This window comes from Larus michahellis, chromosome Z (assembly GCF_964199755.1).
Source record: "Larus michahellis chromosome Z, bLarMic1.1, whole genome shotgun sequence".
Taxonomy (NCBI): Eukaryota; Metazoa; Chordata; class Aves; order Charadriiformes; family Laridae; genus Larus; species Larus michahellis.
Window position 1 is genome coordinate 13084227 of NC_133930.1, and position 16584 is coordinate 13100810.

Genomic DNA, 16584 nt, shown 5'->3' on the forward strand with positions numbered 1-16584 from the left:
TGGAAGATATATATTTCACACTTTATTAATGGAAAATAAGGTGTATTTCTAGCAAGTACTTCAAAGGGAGAGTGCCTTGCCTGTAAATGTCTGAGTGTCTGTTTAGTAAAGTGGAATGTGAATATCTGTGAAACCCAAGTGAAAACATGGGGCTATGGAAAATATACAACATATATAAGAAGATCAACTCTTAAACTTCTACATTCCCAGAGAGTTCAGATGTTACTATTTTCAGATATACCTACAGTTTTATACTATCTTCTCCATGGTTTAAGACAGCTTCAAAAATGTGCTTAGACAGGCTAGAAAAACTAAACAGAAATCCACTGGAAGAGAGAAGTATAATTCTTTCTTTCTTTTACTGTCTTTTATGACATCTGTTAATGGCAAAAAACATACTATTACACTGTAGTTTTGCCTAAGAACCCAATGTGGAAGACACTAGTCTTTCACATCACGGAGAAAGCATTAACTTCAGCAAAAAAAAAAAGCATCTGCTGTATTCAACAAATTTAGCAGTCCAGAGTTCAACACTGCTCTTACAGAAATTGAAGAAACTCTCATTAATTCCAAAGGGTGAAGGGCTGGTTGCGAAAATCCTAAATATGTTTTACTAATAGAATTCATCTTGTTAATAAGCTGGCATGTGAACCCGTTTTTTCCGGCTGCTGAAAGCAGCTTGTGGTTTGCTTTTATTCTTTCGAACACAATTAGCAAAGCACTCCAGCAGCTGAAAAGACCTATTCATTTGAACAAATCATTCGTTGGGAGGGGTTTTTGTTGGCTTTTTTTTTTTTTTTTTAAAAATCTCCTTAAAACTCTCTCCCATCCTGGTGTAGTCAGAAGAGACACAAAAGCCTGCCTGTCATTAATCTTGCCTGCCTGTGCCTGAAAAAAGACAAGCGGGACGTACACTGCTGAATACGTTACATTTTCAGTGGCTCTCTCAGTGACAGGACTGAATTGCTCACTTCTCCCAACTCTTATCTTAGCTGGTGTACAATCCTAATTAAAAGGCTGACGTAAGGAATACACACGGGAAAGAGTCTGGCACGGATGTTATGGATGAGATGATAAACTTTATGAGCACAGCTACCCCCCACATAGCTTTTGTAGTTAGCTGTTGGAGCTCGAACAGTTGCTCTTATGCAGATTATTTCTCATTTCAGAGGGCTGAAAATGTTAAATAAAACAGACTTGCCCTTTCTAATAGGCAGTAGCATCTCACTGATCTAATTAATCTATGTAGCTCATTCTTTCACTGAGACAACTTTACAGGCAAATTGAGCTCCAGTTCCCTTCTCCTGCGGCTCATTTTCGTGTGAAAAGGGCTGTGGATAGGGTAAAACCCACGCATCCACCTCGCAAACAATGCTGTCATGTAGTTAACACAGCAGAAATATTTGTTTAATTAGTTACATTTTCAGCTTTTAAATGAGAAACAAAAACAAGCCATGGGTGGTCTGAAACCTCAGAAGAGCAAATATCTCAGGCTGTAAAATCATCCCAGCTCAGAATATTGGTCTGGACATAAAAAAAGCATTTATTGAATCGTAGGCCTGAGTCAGGAACAGAAGGTGCATTAAGAGCTTCCAAACTGCAGGCTACTGCCAATTCATTAAGTGTTCGGCATTATTTAATAAAAATGGCTTATGCACATACTTTAACTGAAACACTATTTATTCATAAACATTTTTAACTAGAGTATCTGTTGGGAGTTACTCACACACCAATTCAGAGACAGTTTCAAATTCTTCCTTCACATAAATGCATGCAGTTCCCATTGCTGCCTGCCTCACATAGGCTATAGGTCTGCAAGCACAGCTTGTGCTGTATTTTGCAATTAAACCAAGGATCTCAGCTGGTTTATAGAAACCAGGACATGATGTTGTTAATGTCTTGGTAAAGCATTAGCACTACAGATGTAAGAAAACTGCTATAATTTGTGTAATATTATTAAAGTGATTCTACCGTCCTTATGCCTAAACTCCATATCTGAATGGATTTCTGAAAAAATTCCTCTTTTTTTGGCTATTTTGGCAGCGAAGTCAGTCTCCAGGTAGGCATGAGATAAAATGGTCAGGCTGTCTACAGAACTACAGGAGGTATCTTGAAAAAAAAATCATGACACCATTAAATGCTGAAATGAGGGCTGAACAGATCTGATGCTTCAGCCCACAGTTCTTTGGGTTACATTAGCATGACAGTAACTGCCTTCAGACTCTAAAAGTGATGACCAAGCAAACTAATAATATTTGCTGACGGACTCAGGCAGCTGTTGCAACGGGATGTTGCAATGGGACATTGCAGACAGGGAACGTCATCATTTTTAGCCCCATTCTGTGCAACTACTACCTACCCAAACCCTTCTAAGATGCTTTCTCAGAACCTCTCTGCCACTCTTATTTTTGATGCTGTTTAGTTAAAAGGGGTTTAAGGAAGCTTTTCCCTTCACAAGGGAGATTCCTGGAGGAGTCAGAGAAATCGCCCTTTCCACACTTTCCTGCTCACTCCCAAGGCGCAGGTTCTTCTGCCTTCCCCCCTGCAGAAGCACAGCACCCATGCAGAAACAGCAGCAGTTTCTGACCTGGGAAGGACATACCCACAACAAGTTTTTCGCTTTTCCGTGTGATTTCACAGCTGGAGATGAAGATGGCCAACAACAATCTTTGACCTGTTACTCATCCAAGGGCCATATGTGTTCTCCATTCCCGCAATTGGACAGCTGCTGCTTTAGGACTTTGCCCTTTCTGTCTCCCTTATCTTTCCTTCTGTCATCTGCTTATTTTCCATTTTTATGATATTCTTTTTTGGTAGATAATAATGCCTTTAGGAATACTGCTGGCAAAAGGCCAGGACAAAATGGCAGCGCTAACAACTTTTGTTTGAGTTAGGGTCACTGCGAGATAATTTAGACCAGGGACCTGGGGCCCCATTTTCCCATGACACTGGAAGAATCCACGCAGAGAAGCAGAAACACTGAATGCTTCAAATTCAAACCTCCCTGAATTCATCCTCTTGGGACACAGCTTGCAGAAAAGGATGAGGATTATATTTCAACACCCGTGGACAGGACTTGAGATGGACCGTACCACCAACTATCTTTGCGCAGTTTTGTTTTCAGGAGCTGAATCCAGCAGAGAAAAATCCATCTCTGTCACTTCCCACTCACTCAGCTGAAGGACCTCTCCCAAGTTTCCCTTAGAGGCCACAGCCTTGCTTAGCCAACACCCAGGACAAAACTGCCACTTCCACCATGCTGCCAAAAAAAAAGCACTGTTAATGAGGTGCCCACTACCCACATATATTTCAGAGAGGAACTAGCTGGCCCTCAGTTTGGCTTTTTATTTTTCCCCATTAGTTTTTAAAATGGATTTTTTTCTTAAGCCTGAAGGCTGCCCCAAAATGTTTCCTTTACAAACACAGCAGCCGGACAATCAGTTAAGGGAGTATGAAGCACCTCTTTCCCACTGTCTGAAGTGGGGAAATGTAAAATTCGTCATAAACAATGAAAAGCAAACCTCGTTCCCCCACAACCATTGATCTGTAGCTCCTCCACAGGGAATCTAGATCCCTACAGCCTCCACCACGAGCTTCCCGTGAGTCAAGGATTGCTGTTTCAGATGGCAGGAAGCCATGGTAGATGTCCATAGATCACAAGTCCTCCATCTGCCCTGACAAGAAGAGACTGGGAAGAGCGCAGAAAGCCAAGTGGGAAAGGAAGAGCAGGAAGAGGAGCAGGAGAGGCAGCAGCAGCAGGAGGGGCGCCATGCTACTGCCTGGCCCTAGCAAACACTAACATTTTTGGGTGAGGGAGTGCTTGGAGCAAGATGAAAAGCTCTGGATCACAGGTGGGAACAGGATATAGGGAGAGGCAGCCCTCAGAACCAGGCAGAAGGTGGTCAAGGACAAGGCAGTAGGGAGCAAGGCACCCACTCTGGGACAGCCAGTACAGATGGCTGATTGCACAATCAACCATGGAGCAAGGAAAGAGAAAAGAGAACTTCTGGCAGTGGGTATGCAACTGTGCAAGGAGTGTCCCCAACAAACACATTAGCCTGCAAAATCTCCCCCCTAATGGCACAGGGGGATTTGCTCTCTCGTGGATCCACTGCTGCTTGACCTTAACAGTGCTTGCACCTATCCATGTCTATCAACGCTGAACTTGCATAGGGTTTGCAGTGAGTCCGCATCCTAAAGAACAGCAAAGCATCCCGCCCTTGCCTGTCTCCAAACCACCCACAGGCAGCACCCTGAGCTCTCGTCAGTTTAACATTTTTCTCATCTGAGGAGATGTCACACTGCCCAGACTAGAAAAGCCACACAGCTGTGGATGACTGGCTCTTTAATATTCAAAATCACATTTCTCACCAACCACAACCAAGAGCACATGGCAGATTTTGAAGGTACATAGCTTGCTAAGTGACACCTGCAAAAGGGCACATAGAGGGAAAAGGGAGGAACAGCACAAAGTACAGTCCTCTGCCTTGTTCAAAACTCATTTAGCAGGTTCTTCAGAAAGCAGCTCTTTGAACTTGGCAGCTGGGGTTTCTCCAGTAACTCAAGGCAAAAAATGCCAACAAAAGACTATTTCTGCCTGCCTAGACTTTGAAAGTTTCACAAGAAAAAATATAAGCTAGTGATGTGATTCAAAAACCACTTTAACTAAAATATTTAAATAAAATACATTCAAATTCTAAGAAGCACAGGTTTTCTGAAGACAGCTAAGGTTATACAATGAACTGCAGGAAAGGTCATTTATTAACACAACATTCAAGTTCATCAGCTTGTGCTTTGAACTAAAATGATGCCTCCACCTGTGAGGGACACAATGCTTAAAGCAAAGAGATGAGGTAGGTGCCTCAGTGGGAGCTGGCAAACGAGTGGTTTGGGTTGCTTTCTTGAGTTTCAGGCATAAATTCCTAGCTCTCATTTCCTACAGGTAAAGACTGACCAAACTCTTCAAGCTTTTTTTCTTTATAAGCATATTTGGAAAGTTTACTCCCCATCATGGGGAAGGCTGACTGTCTGGGAAGTACTTGTATCAGCATGCAGAAATCCCTATAGGTATGTGCTATACATTCTTGCTTTCACAGAAGACTTTTCTATGAAAACACCTGATGAACTAGCTTGGTAGCTCAAAAGCAATTTTCAGAGGCATCTTCCTCCTACATTTAGAGAGATTAAAAAAGATAAAAAAGAGACATGCTTTCCCATATCCATCTCTGAATGACAATGGCACTCCCCTAGGCTTAAAACAACTCTTAAGGACTATACTGATATTTTATACAGTTTAAAATAAACAGCAACAAGAACCTAAATATGCTTAGTTGGGAAATAAGACCACTTTTCTCATTCACATAAAGAAAAATTTCATTGGATGCAATACAGAGAGTGTAACTTGCTGAAATTTGATTCTACAAAAAAAATTATTGGGAGAAAACAAAAAAGAATATAGTTCTCTGCCTGTTAAAAAAAGACAAGTGCTTGGTGGGAGAGGGAGAGAGACACAGCAATCTGCCTTTCCCCAGCCTTCCTGCTGATGAGCAAGGGAACAAGCACAGGACAACTGGTCATGGATGGTGGTGCACCTTGACCATGTCTATTCTTGCTATTTGCATTATCCACAAAAAAAAAGGAAAAAATGGAGAAAAAAAAAAGAAAGATATTATATAGTGAACAGTGGGATTTTACAACTGAACCCAGGTGACTGTCCTGATAAGGTCTCACTGCTACTTTTGCTTTAATTAGGATGATGTTTTTGAAGATGCTAAGACCTGAAGCCTGTCATCAAGCACTTACGTAGTCATCCTCGTGCAGACCTTGCTTCTGAACAGAACTTTTCACCTCCAGGGAAAACTTCTCAAACTCAGGCTTCACGGTCCTCAGCAGAGTGACAGTTTGGAGGTATGAGTATGCCTTCTTGGCTTCAAGGTCATGTTTGTCTCCTCTTCTCCAAGAGCCATTTCCTAAGGGGAAAACAAGAATATTTCCAGCTCCAACTTAGGTACCATTACAGGATTGCCTTCCTTTTTCCACCTGGAAGTCCCCTGTCCTGCACTATGGGGAGATGGCAGAGTAAAAGGGAGAACTGAACCTGTTCCAAGATGTGCAGGAAACCAGGCAGGGAGGAACGGCTGGTGGGAAGTAAATGTGCAAACAGAAGGACAACTTTACTCCCATGCTGTGCTTGCTTATTTTTAAAGGGTGGGATGAAGCCTAAGTGTGAGAAGACATCTTAGAGCAAAAAACATGTGCCAGATCTCAAACGCAGAAATATTTAAGTTAGAATAAGTGAGGGAGGATTCGACCACAAAGGTTTTTGTTACATATCACTCCACCAGCAACACTCTTGGACAGTCAGAAAGGCACCAATAAAGTCAATAGTATGATCGTCACCAGGCATGGAAGGCAGATGGTGCAGCTACTTCTCCGACAGCTCTCCCACTGCGGTCAAGGAGCAAACCATGTGTGCAGTGGCTGCCAGACCAGCCCTGCTCTTAGTGGAAAAGAAACACTTAGAAATAAAACGGGATCCTGTGCCTACGCTGTATTTACACGTGTTTCATGTCACAGCAGGGAACAATTTAACTCAGACCACCAGTAAAGTAATCAGATTTTTAAAAATCAGGATAGCTGACTGGTTGTTAATTAGCAGAGGAGTCCTGCCTAACAGGGCCTGACCTTAGCAGGTCCTAAGACCCCGATCCAAAGCGTTATGAGGTTAGTGGAAATGCCCATGTTGCTCTGCACCAGGCTTTGTGCTATTCTACATAAACAATAAATAAAAGAGGCATAGAGGGAACATTAATAGCCCTAAGCAGTGTGCCTCTAAATGCTTACAAATAATTAAAAGCTAGACAGTCTTTTTTCAACAACAAACCCCATCACGGCTAAATGAGCCAAGGTAAAGACTAATCTTAAGCTCCCAAGGGCAACCTGGAGGCACACGGGACCCTGAGATGAGAGAGGACGTGGCTGCTTTGCTTGGGTTGAGGACCATGGTGTCATTTAGACTAAGAGAAGCAAGTGGTTTGGGAGTGGAGATGCTAACGGAGATGGAGTCCAAGCATCAAAGCCACGGTGCTCCTTGCACAGTACTACCAGCTGCATCGCACACCTGTAACAGCAAGTTAACAGGCAGACAACCTGGGTCCCCCCAAAGCAGGTGAACACAGAGCCTGCGCTTTGTCCTCACAGAACTGCTGCTGGGACTTTTTTTTCCCCCCCTTTTTCTTTTTTGACAACAAATGTAAATGGAGAATTGCTCTGCTTCCTCAGGGCGCACAGGGGAAAGAACAAAGGACCTGCACCTCTCTGGAGGACAAGTCTTTCCTCCTGCTGCTTTTGGCTCCAGGGCAGCTCCTGTCACTCCCAGCACAGGATGGGAGGCACAGGACCACCCAAGCCCTTTTACCTTTCTTTTCTACCCCAAGAAAGCCTTATTTACTGCAGCTCGGCACCAGCTAGGACTGTCATCTTTATAAATACCATGAACCTTGCTAATTCTTAATTTACTTTCTTTTTTCAGAAGCGATTTCATTCTTTTAGGAAGAAATTGTACTTTAACTGGTCAAAATTACTTGTGCCAGGACCCTGTTCATCAGACCTGATGGAAACACTGCAGCACAACTAACATCCCACCATCCGGTTTTGCCCCCAGAGGCAGGGCTCTTCCCTCCAGTGCCTGCACGCTGACCTTGTTACTACTTTTGAAAAAGAAAGCGACACACTTCTGGCAACTGTAAGCTAGCACATCTTGCTGGCTTCCCCGCAAGAGGGTACAAGCCCTGCCAGAGCCTCAAAGCTGAAAAGCCTCTGCCCCAGCTGCGTACCTGCATTTCGGAGGTGCAGTATACAAGAAGTACAGCAGAGACTACAGCACAGAGGGCTTTGCTATATCTTAGTAGTTACAAATGGAAATGGCTAAAAAGAGTGAGATCATAGACACAAAAAAATGGTAGTGCTGGTAGAATGTGAATAGGTTTCTGTCCTGAACGCCATACATATTTATTTTAAAAAAATCATGACACTGGGAGCAGGGAAGGTACACTTGCATAACAGCGTTCCTAGAATATTTCACATATTTAAATTCCTTTATGGATTATTTTGCAGGAGGTTGTCTTGCCACAGTACTTATGTGCAATTATTGCAGCCTTGGCATTTAATACTTCTGCTCTTCTGAAAAATTAAAAATATTCAGAACAGAGGGCAACAACAAACTGCAATATGGTCATCTGAACTTGAAGGCAAAGTGCCAATTTGCCAATCACACCCCCTCTTCGATTTTGTACCTTTTATAACATAGATAATCTAGTATCTCCAGCTACTGGGAACAAGGAATTTTGGGAGAATTTCTCTACATTTCTCTTTTGTGCTTGCTTTCCACATGTGATGACCACCTGCGCAAAAGTCAACTCCTGATGCACAGTCATTTCACTCCTCATGGGAAACACACCCCCAAAGAAACAGAAAAAATTGGTTTAAAAGAATTATTACTTAGAAATGTCAGGATATGCCACATCCTAACTACACTACATCCAAAGACAGAGAGTTTTCATTAATCCCTTGAAAAAGCTACAAGAAGACTGTGATGCAAAGGAGGATGGAGCTGAGGCTCCCACGTGGTATCGCCCCCATCACTGTGAGGCTGTCCGCGGGTGCTGCATTCCCTCCTGTGACTCCAAAGGGAGCCCAGCTCACACACAGACTTGTTCCTGAGGCCATATGAATCACTTCTGATGCACTTCTACTCTGTGAGATGAAATGCAGTAGTAGCGCAGAGGTAACAAGCCACCACTGGCAGCCACAGGGGTTATTTGATCAGTGGTTTCTAGTAAAGTCAAGCCTGCAAAGCTCCCAGGGTCTACAGAAGGGTCAAAACTTCAGGGTTTTGTGATTGCTGATACGTGTTGACCTTGAGCTTTTTGCTTTGGTCCCGATTAAGGCTGCAATGCCAAATGGTTTTGCTTATGCCACAAGGGATACAGTCACTCCAAATTCAACTCAGCAAAAAGAAAACCTTGATTCGAACCACTGGCTTTGATCTTATTCTGCAACTTTGTCTTTTAGTTATTTAAGTAATTTCCTTATTATCCTGAAAAACTTGGCACTTCTTTACCTAACCTATACAATACATGTAGCAGTATCTGTACTTCTGTATGTATCCCCATGTCTGAATTCAAACAGTTACACAGATTCATTATAGAGCTTTTCAACAAACCACACTGCTTTACTGTGAAATAATCCCAGAGGCTGTACATGGATAACAAAAAGTTTATGCACAACTTAACAAATGATTCATTAAACAAAATACATCATCCTTTTGTGAATTCAGTTGGTCCTGTTCGTCAACATTTTGAGGCTTGAAAGAAAGCAAAAAACCCAAGTTTTCGTTCTTTGTCAACTCCCACTTGATTTTCAATTTGAAATGAATTTGGTTTTGTAGTGGATTAGTTAATGCAGCCTGCAGGGGGGGGATTATTTTCTCTGCACCTGCAACAGAGGCTGCTCCTTTCAAAAGCCATGTTGACACTTCAACAAAACCTAGTTCTCAGGCATGAACTTGCTTCAGCTTCAGTCATCTGATGTTGTTTAAAATTCAGCAAATACGTTGCTACAGTATTAGTTCGCTCTGTAGCGGCTGAGAGCAAGTTTAGTCCCTGACATGCACTAACATAGTATCAAATGTAACTGATAGCAGTTATATTCCAAAAAGCAAGTGTATTTGATTTATATCTTAAAGTCATGTTTTGATTTGACAACTCATATCCTTTTTACTTAGGAGTGGAATCAGACACTTTTATCCATGCTACTCTAGTAAATTTGGACTGTCTGTGTCCTGTCCAGTGATTTCCCTTCAACACAACACCGCTGAATGTTTTTGCAGATGTAGTTTCTGATCAAAAGCTGCAGCGGATTAGACGTGTGAACCGCCAGCACAGAGATGACTTCTGGAAACCCAGGTCCTGCAGCTGCCCACAGCTCCGGCCACTGCTAGTGCTTCCTTCCAGCCATCTGCACCGACTGCAGGCCACCGGGCAGCCAGGAATAGCCCTGTCCTGAGATTTGGTAGTCACAAGGCTGGGGATGGTCCAAGCCACCTAGAGCTGAGCACACACACTGCAGCATGGAGTATCCACACCTGGCTGATGTAACCAATGTCTCCGTCTGGTGCTGCTTCCCCTACAAGTAACTAAATAAGTAATGCCTATAGTGCATTTGGCATTTTGTGATCCACCCAGTGGCAACTACAGCCACAAGATCCTTGCCAGCAATACCACAGCCAAAGTGGAAGGTAACTGCAACAACAGGGAGACGCAGTGGTGTATTCTGGACTCCATGTGGCATATTTTGAGGCTAACAAATCTAAAAATATTACCAGGCTTACAGAAGACTTTGCAACATACTTGGGCACAAAAAGCATTACCATATGACGAGCTGTTGAAGAGTTCAATATTGAAGAAAGCGTAGTCCCCATTGGTCATTCCTTGCCGATGAGCAGCCAACATGATGTTCCTGATTGTGTCACCGCTGGCACACATGATTACAACTGGTGGAAGAAAACAGAAAACACAGATAAGAAGCAGTTCAAGAACTTCAGGGAACAGCCTGTTAAGCATGAAAGCTGCCAGAGACAGTGACCCCAGCTGTCTTCCCAGTGTTGCAACAAACATGACAACGCAGATGGCAAACAAAACTGACTTCCCAAACACCTGACAGAAGACAGGTACCAAACACAAGAGGGGCTTCCTACTGCCTTGTCTCCTCTGAAAATAATTAGAGCCTCTGTGTGATCAAAGTTTTTTTACCCCTGCAACATGTGGTAAGACCTAGCTTCAAATTTCTTCAACTGCATGTATTCATAGAGTCAATTGCAACCATAAGCCTCTGTTGCTACTTCTAACTGGACACAAGACCATCTGACGAATTAAGGTGATACAACAACATTACCATTTTAATTTCCATTCCATTGAACAGTTTGGTGTAGATTTACCTTAACTAAATTTTAGACATCTGAGGTGTAAGTATCTGGACTAGAATCTGTTGCCTCTCTACGGTTAATGTAGAGCAGCATCTCTGCAGCTATCCAGGGACAGTGGTACGAATCTCTCCAGAGACCATATAATAAGCCTAGGAAACAACCTTTGATGGGATGCTTAATATTCAGAAATGGGAAAAGCGAGTGCCACTTTCTGAGCATTAAGATTAAAGGTGGTTACAAGATTAAACGCCACAGACCCTCATTTATCACAGACCAAGAGACAAGCAGGGGTTCTGCTGCTACAACGGGACCTACAATCCCAGAGGTGTCCTCCATGTGGACACGATGATCCACACTGTGACAACAGTGGTCAAGAGGTCTGTTCCCCAGCCTGCTGGGCACGGGGAACTACTCCCCTTGCTACCCCTTCTCTCTGCAAGGAGAAAGCAGGAACTCAGGTGAGGTCTTCAGCCATGAAGACACCTCCCATACTGAGCACTTTATACCATAAATTTTTATATAGGTTCACAGGACTGTGGGTACAAAGCTACTGACATCAGAGAGAACAGTAAAGCATTCTATCAGTGAATGCTTTGGGGTTATATTCCACAGCAAAGTTGTAAGAGATCCTGTTGGGACGATGACTTGAAACCAACTGCACGCACATTTCCAAGAACACCGTCACGCATGGCAGGGCTCAAAAGCTACAATAATGTACGCAAATATTTTCACCCCAACAATAAAACTGAATCAAAACCACATTCAGCTTTTCTGGGTAGAAGTGTTTGCTATTATAAGAAATGAAAAGGCCAAACAGGCCAAATCTTTTCGCACACAATGAATCTTCTCCCATCGCTTTTTTGGTTGGATGCCATCACAGGCATAAAGCTCCAGATGCGCTGCCGGGGTGAGTCACGTACGGTACATCCCCACACTTCAGGAGAGTTATACCATGCATAGCTCTGTCCTCCTGATTACAGCAGAGCAATATAATAATTTCCAGAGCAAGAGAGCAAGACATATTTCATGACCATTGTGAAGTATATTAGCATGAAGGAAAAGAAGAAAAATAATTTTCTTAAAATAAAATTTGGATCAAATCTTTTCCAGACACACATCAGGAACAAATTTGTCTCACTGTTCCTAATTTCAGTATAGGTGAGAGATTTCCTTTTGAAATGTTTCCTTGCTGGCCTCCCAATTCTCCCTTCACTTTGCCTTTATAATTCACATCTATCATAAAAATGTACTCTGTAGATGGAATCAAAGAGATTCCCACAACACCAGTAAAAGACCTCGAGCAAAAGGAATAAAAAAAAAAGTGTGTGGGGAAAAAAAACTACTTTAAGATACATTAAATCATATTTTGTAAGCCTCTAAAGGAATGTAAGGGAAGTAATATTAACTATTTGGATGTGCTTTTTACCCCAGCAGGAGAGCAGAGATTACATATTTCAAGATTTTGAAACAAATAAACTATGGGCATGTCTCTCAAAATCTTCCAAAAATGTGAATTAATCTGCATCTGTACCTCACTATTGTGTACATACAAGTGTGTACGTGCAAACACACACAAAATGTTCTCCCTCCAGTATAATACACACAGACCACAGTGATTCTAATACTAATATTCTGAATTTATTGACGAGGATTATTGACTCATCCTGCAAATACTTAAGAGTTTAATTCCAGTTAAAGGAATAAGCATTCCCTTCGCTACGCACATCCCTTGGACTATGTGTTTGGGCAGAACATGTCTAAGCACAGTCCTGAGTTTGTGGCCATCGTGGCTAACCTGAGCCTACCGCATCGAGTCTGCAGTGTGGCTAACGGAGCCTACTTGAACTAGGAATGAAATTCACTGAAGACACGTTGTTAACCTTTATCATTGTATTTTTCATCATGATTTTGTTGTGGCTCCAGGACTTGAGTCTTTTGGAATGGCTGCAGGGACTGAACGGGCAGCAGCTGGCAAATACGCGTACATGGTTGAGGGTCCCCTGCCTCTCAGGCCCCCAAGAGCTCAGCGCAAAGCCCCAGCCAGCAGCAATACAGTCCACGGGGCCAGCCTCTGCCCCAGCTCCCCACGGGACAGCTGATGGGGCAGCTTCTCTTTCAACCCTGGCAGAGTTTCAAGCAGGAATCCCGTATCTGCTTGAAAGCTCGCTCCCACTCCAGGCGACTCATGGAAGCCCCACCACTCAGGTGCGACCACCACTAACAGCAGTCTCTGGGGACAGAGAAGGTGCAGGGTCAGAGCACAGGATGGTGTCACAGTAGGTACAACACAGGAGCCCTTAAAATCTGGTGAGAAAATCAACCAACCACAAGCGTTTCTAGAAAGTGCTTTGGACAGTGCCCTGATGCCCACAAGCCCTGCTGCCCCGTAGGGGGGACCTCCAAGTAGTCTCCAGGACAAATGAAGACCTCATCTGGTCAGCTAAGGCACCTGGTGCATCCTTCACATGATAGATGACTTCTAAAGTACTGGGACAGCCTGAAAGGTGTTGTGAATGGCAGAACCACCCCCTCAGGCCCAGAGGAACGTGCCAGGCAAGTCCTGTGGTCAGTCTTTAAAGTCTGAAAGACACAAGTGGAAGCTGAAGGGCCCCACTTGCTGCATTTTGCAGCAGCAGCATGAGCCAGAAGACAAATGAAGAGGTGAGATGGAGGGAGGGAACCCCACAGGGCACAAGGTGGGGAATGAAATATGACAGAGGGCTGCTTTTGTTCAGTCATTTGCAAGTTACAGAACGATGTAAGACCAAAGGTCTCAGCTCATCAAAGCATTTAAGCCCAGGCTGAAAACAAACCTCTCTTCCCTGACTGTCAGCGCGGGCTGATGAGCCGGGTTTGCCTTTAACCACCAGTCATGCTCCCATAGCACAGCCACTGCCCCCTTTGACTAAGGGTGAACACTCATCTTTTCATGCCATAAGCATATTGCCGTGCTCTTAGCATCAGGAAAGCCAAACACACACACAAAAGTCAGGCTGATTAAAAAAGAAAAGCATCTTTCCCTACGTAGCGGTTTCCTCTGGCACTTACGCATGTCTTTCTCTCCGTTCAGTGTTATTTCCCTGAACGGTACTTACTAGGAAAGCTCTATTCTAAGCACCTGCTTTAGTGAAGAGAGAATTAAAGAGCCATATACGATTAGACCTCAGTTCTCTCACACATGCTCCTGCGCACATTAAGTATTTCACAGCAGTGTAACGACATCAGCAGCGCAAGGCTGCTCCGTCCACAGCCTTCAGCACTGCAACACCAGTCACGCACGGGATGATCTTTATCAGTCCAATTTTGATGCTATTTTTACATTCTACAACCAGGGATGTAAAAATCGTACAAAGCACTTTGTGCATCTACATCTCTTTCAGAAAACAGCTACGGACTTTCTTTAACTTGATCCTGCAGTCCACTCCTGGAAAACACCTTTTCTTTTTTTTTTCTTTTTTTTGCAATAACTTACCAGGGAAGCCTATGGCTGCTAAAAGCCTCTAACAAAAAACACCTTTTTGATAAGCCCACATACCCACACATTGGTCAGCAAGATCTCGCTTTGAAACACAAAATCTAACTACAAATTTGCACATCCCAAAGCACTTTAAGCGTTTTACTACTTCATGATGCAAAGCCAGTTCATCCAGCTCAGAGGTGACTTCCCAAGATGTTTTACAAGCCATTTATCTCCACACTGTTTTGCTAACAGTTGGTGGCAATATTACTGCACACACTCACAGGGTTTTGCATCCACACATCCCCTGAAATTACTGCTTCCCCTAAATGCATTTGTTATTTATGAAGCACTCGACAGGGCTCCCAACGGCAGGAGCGGGGAAAAGGATCCCTGCAGCAAGACACAGCAGGGTGTGAAGAAAACATCTTTGCTTAGACTTTGAACTTACAGAGAATCACTTCAAAAATCTCAGAGAATAAGCAACAGATTTGCTGCTCTGCAGATGCGGGCAATTTTGGGTAAGCCAGCCTGCCGCAGAAAGCTGATTTCTTACTATGCCACAAAACCCTGCCAGCGTGGTCCCCGAGGGTGAGCCTCCTCCCTCTCTGCCGCGGGAGGCAAAGTTCTAATGAACTTCTGTGGGCACAGCTTTTGCTCGGGGCAGCTGGCCCCCATCCGCCGGGGGATGCCTGGCCCGGGGATGCCGGCACAGCACAGCAATGAGTTTCCCCGCGGGTGGGAACGTGATGTGACTCCCCCCTCCCGCAGGACCTTCCCTCCCCGGTGCTCCCATCGCCCCAGCCACCACCGGACGCCGCCGAGGAGCCGAGCCGGCCGCCCCGCCGCTACTCACCCCTCTCGCCGGTCTGGAGGGTGCGGACGACGTCGTCGAGGTCGAGGTGGCGGCTGCTCTCGTCGAAGCTGTGCACGGCCATGTGGAAGGCCTCCTCCTGGAAGACCACATGGACGCCCTCCATGGCGAAGTAGCAGCTGCGCTCGGGGTTGCTGTCGCTGTAGAGCAGCGTGGCCCGGCTCCACTGGTGATGGCGGAAGAGGGCCAGCAGCATCTCGCCCATCTTGGCGTAGGCGGGGGCGACGCGGGTGAGGTGCGAGTACTCGCCGCCCTTGGCGCCGAAGCCGGCGGCCAGCGCCCCCGCCGACAGCATGGGGACGTCCCAGTGGGCCGCCAGCCGCGCCACCGGCGCCGCCGCGTACTCGCAGACGGGCCCCAGCAGCAGGTCGGGGCGCCGGCGCTGCAGGGCCACCATGTCCACCAGGCTGAAGAGGGCGCGGTTGCCGCAGGCCGAGTCCTCGTAGGTGAGCTGGAAGGAGTAGCCGGGGGGCAACCCGCCGCCGCTCTCCCGCAGGCTCCGCACCGCGTACTCGATGGCCGGACGCACCCGCCCCAGCGAGAAGAGGTAGGCGTCGTCCTGCGGCAGCAGCACCAGCACCCGGATCAGCTTCTCCTCCTCCGCCTCCGCGCCCGCGGAGCCGCCGCCCAGCGCCGCCCGCGCCGCCAGCAGGCAGCAGCAGAGGCTGCCCAGCAGCCAGGGCGGCATCGCGCCCGCCCCCCCCCGCAGCCGCCCCGGCTCCGGCAAAACTTTTGTGCTTCGTTCCCCCCGACCACCACCACCACCACCACTACTACTACTACTGCTAATACTACTACTACTACCACCACCCTCCTCCTCCTCCTCCTTTCCCCGCCCGCCTCGAAATTGTTCGGTCGTGCTTTATTTCTCAGGTGTTTGGCGAATTCACAACCTGCCCCAGCCGGCGGGTTACGGACGGAGCATCTCAGCTCTGCTTTTCTTATAGATATTATTATTATTGTTATTATTATTATCTTGCCTCCCCTCCCCCCCGCCCCCGGCCGGGGCTGCCGGGCTGCGCCCTCCCCGCTTAAGTAGCGCGGGAGCGGCGGCGGCTGTCCCTCCGCAGGCGCGGCGCGGCGCGGCCGGGTTTGTGCGCAGGGAGGAGCCGGCCCGGCCGCTCCCGCCCGCCCCGCCCGCCCCCTCCGCGCCCCCGCCCGCCCGCACACCTCTCCCGACGGCCAGGGCTGCGGGCACCGAGGCTGCCGGCACCGCGGGGCGGGCGGGAAAGGGGGCGGGTTGGGGAATGTCCGTGTCACATACAGAAC

General features: G+C 46.0%; 1 protein-coding gene across 2 annotated transcripts in view; it reads right to left on the reverse strand.

Moving 5' to 3' along the window:
• Positions 1 to 16102, reverse strand: part of NPR3 (natriuretic peptide receptor 3) — a 45141-nt gene extending 29039 nt beyond the window's left edge. The window contains exons 1-3 of one of the 2 annotated variants that reach the window (XM_074569305.1): positions 15298 to 16102; positions 10430 to 10552; positions 5803 to 5969 (exon numbers count right to left, since the gene is read on the reverse strand). In XM_074569305.1, coding sequence (XP_074425406.1) covers positions 5803 to 5969; positions 10430 to 10552; positions 15298 to 16003 — 996 coding nt within the window. In that variant the 5' untranslated portion in view covers positions 16004 to 16102. The remainder of the gene's footprint in view (positions 1 to 5802; positions 5970 to 10429; positions 10553 to 15297) is intronic. The other variant, XM_074569304.1, reaches the window with a different exon arrangement.
• Between the last annotated feature and the right edge of the window lie 482 nt (positions 16103 to 16584).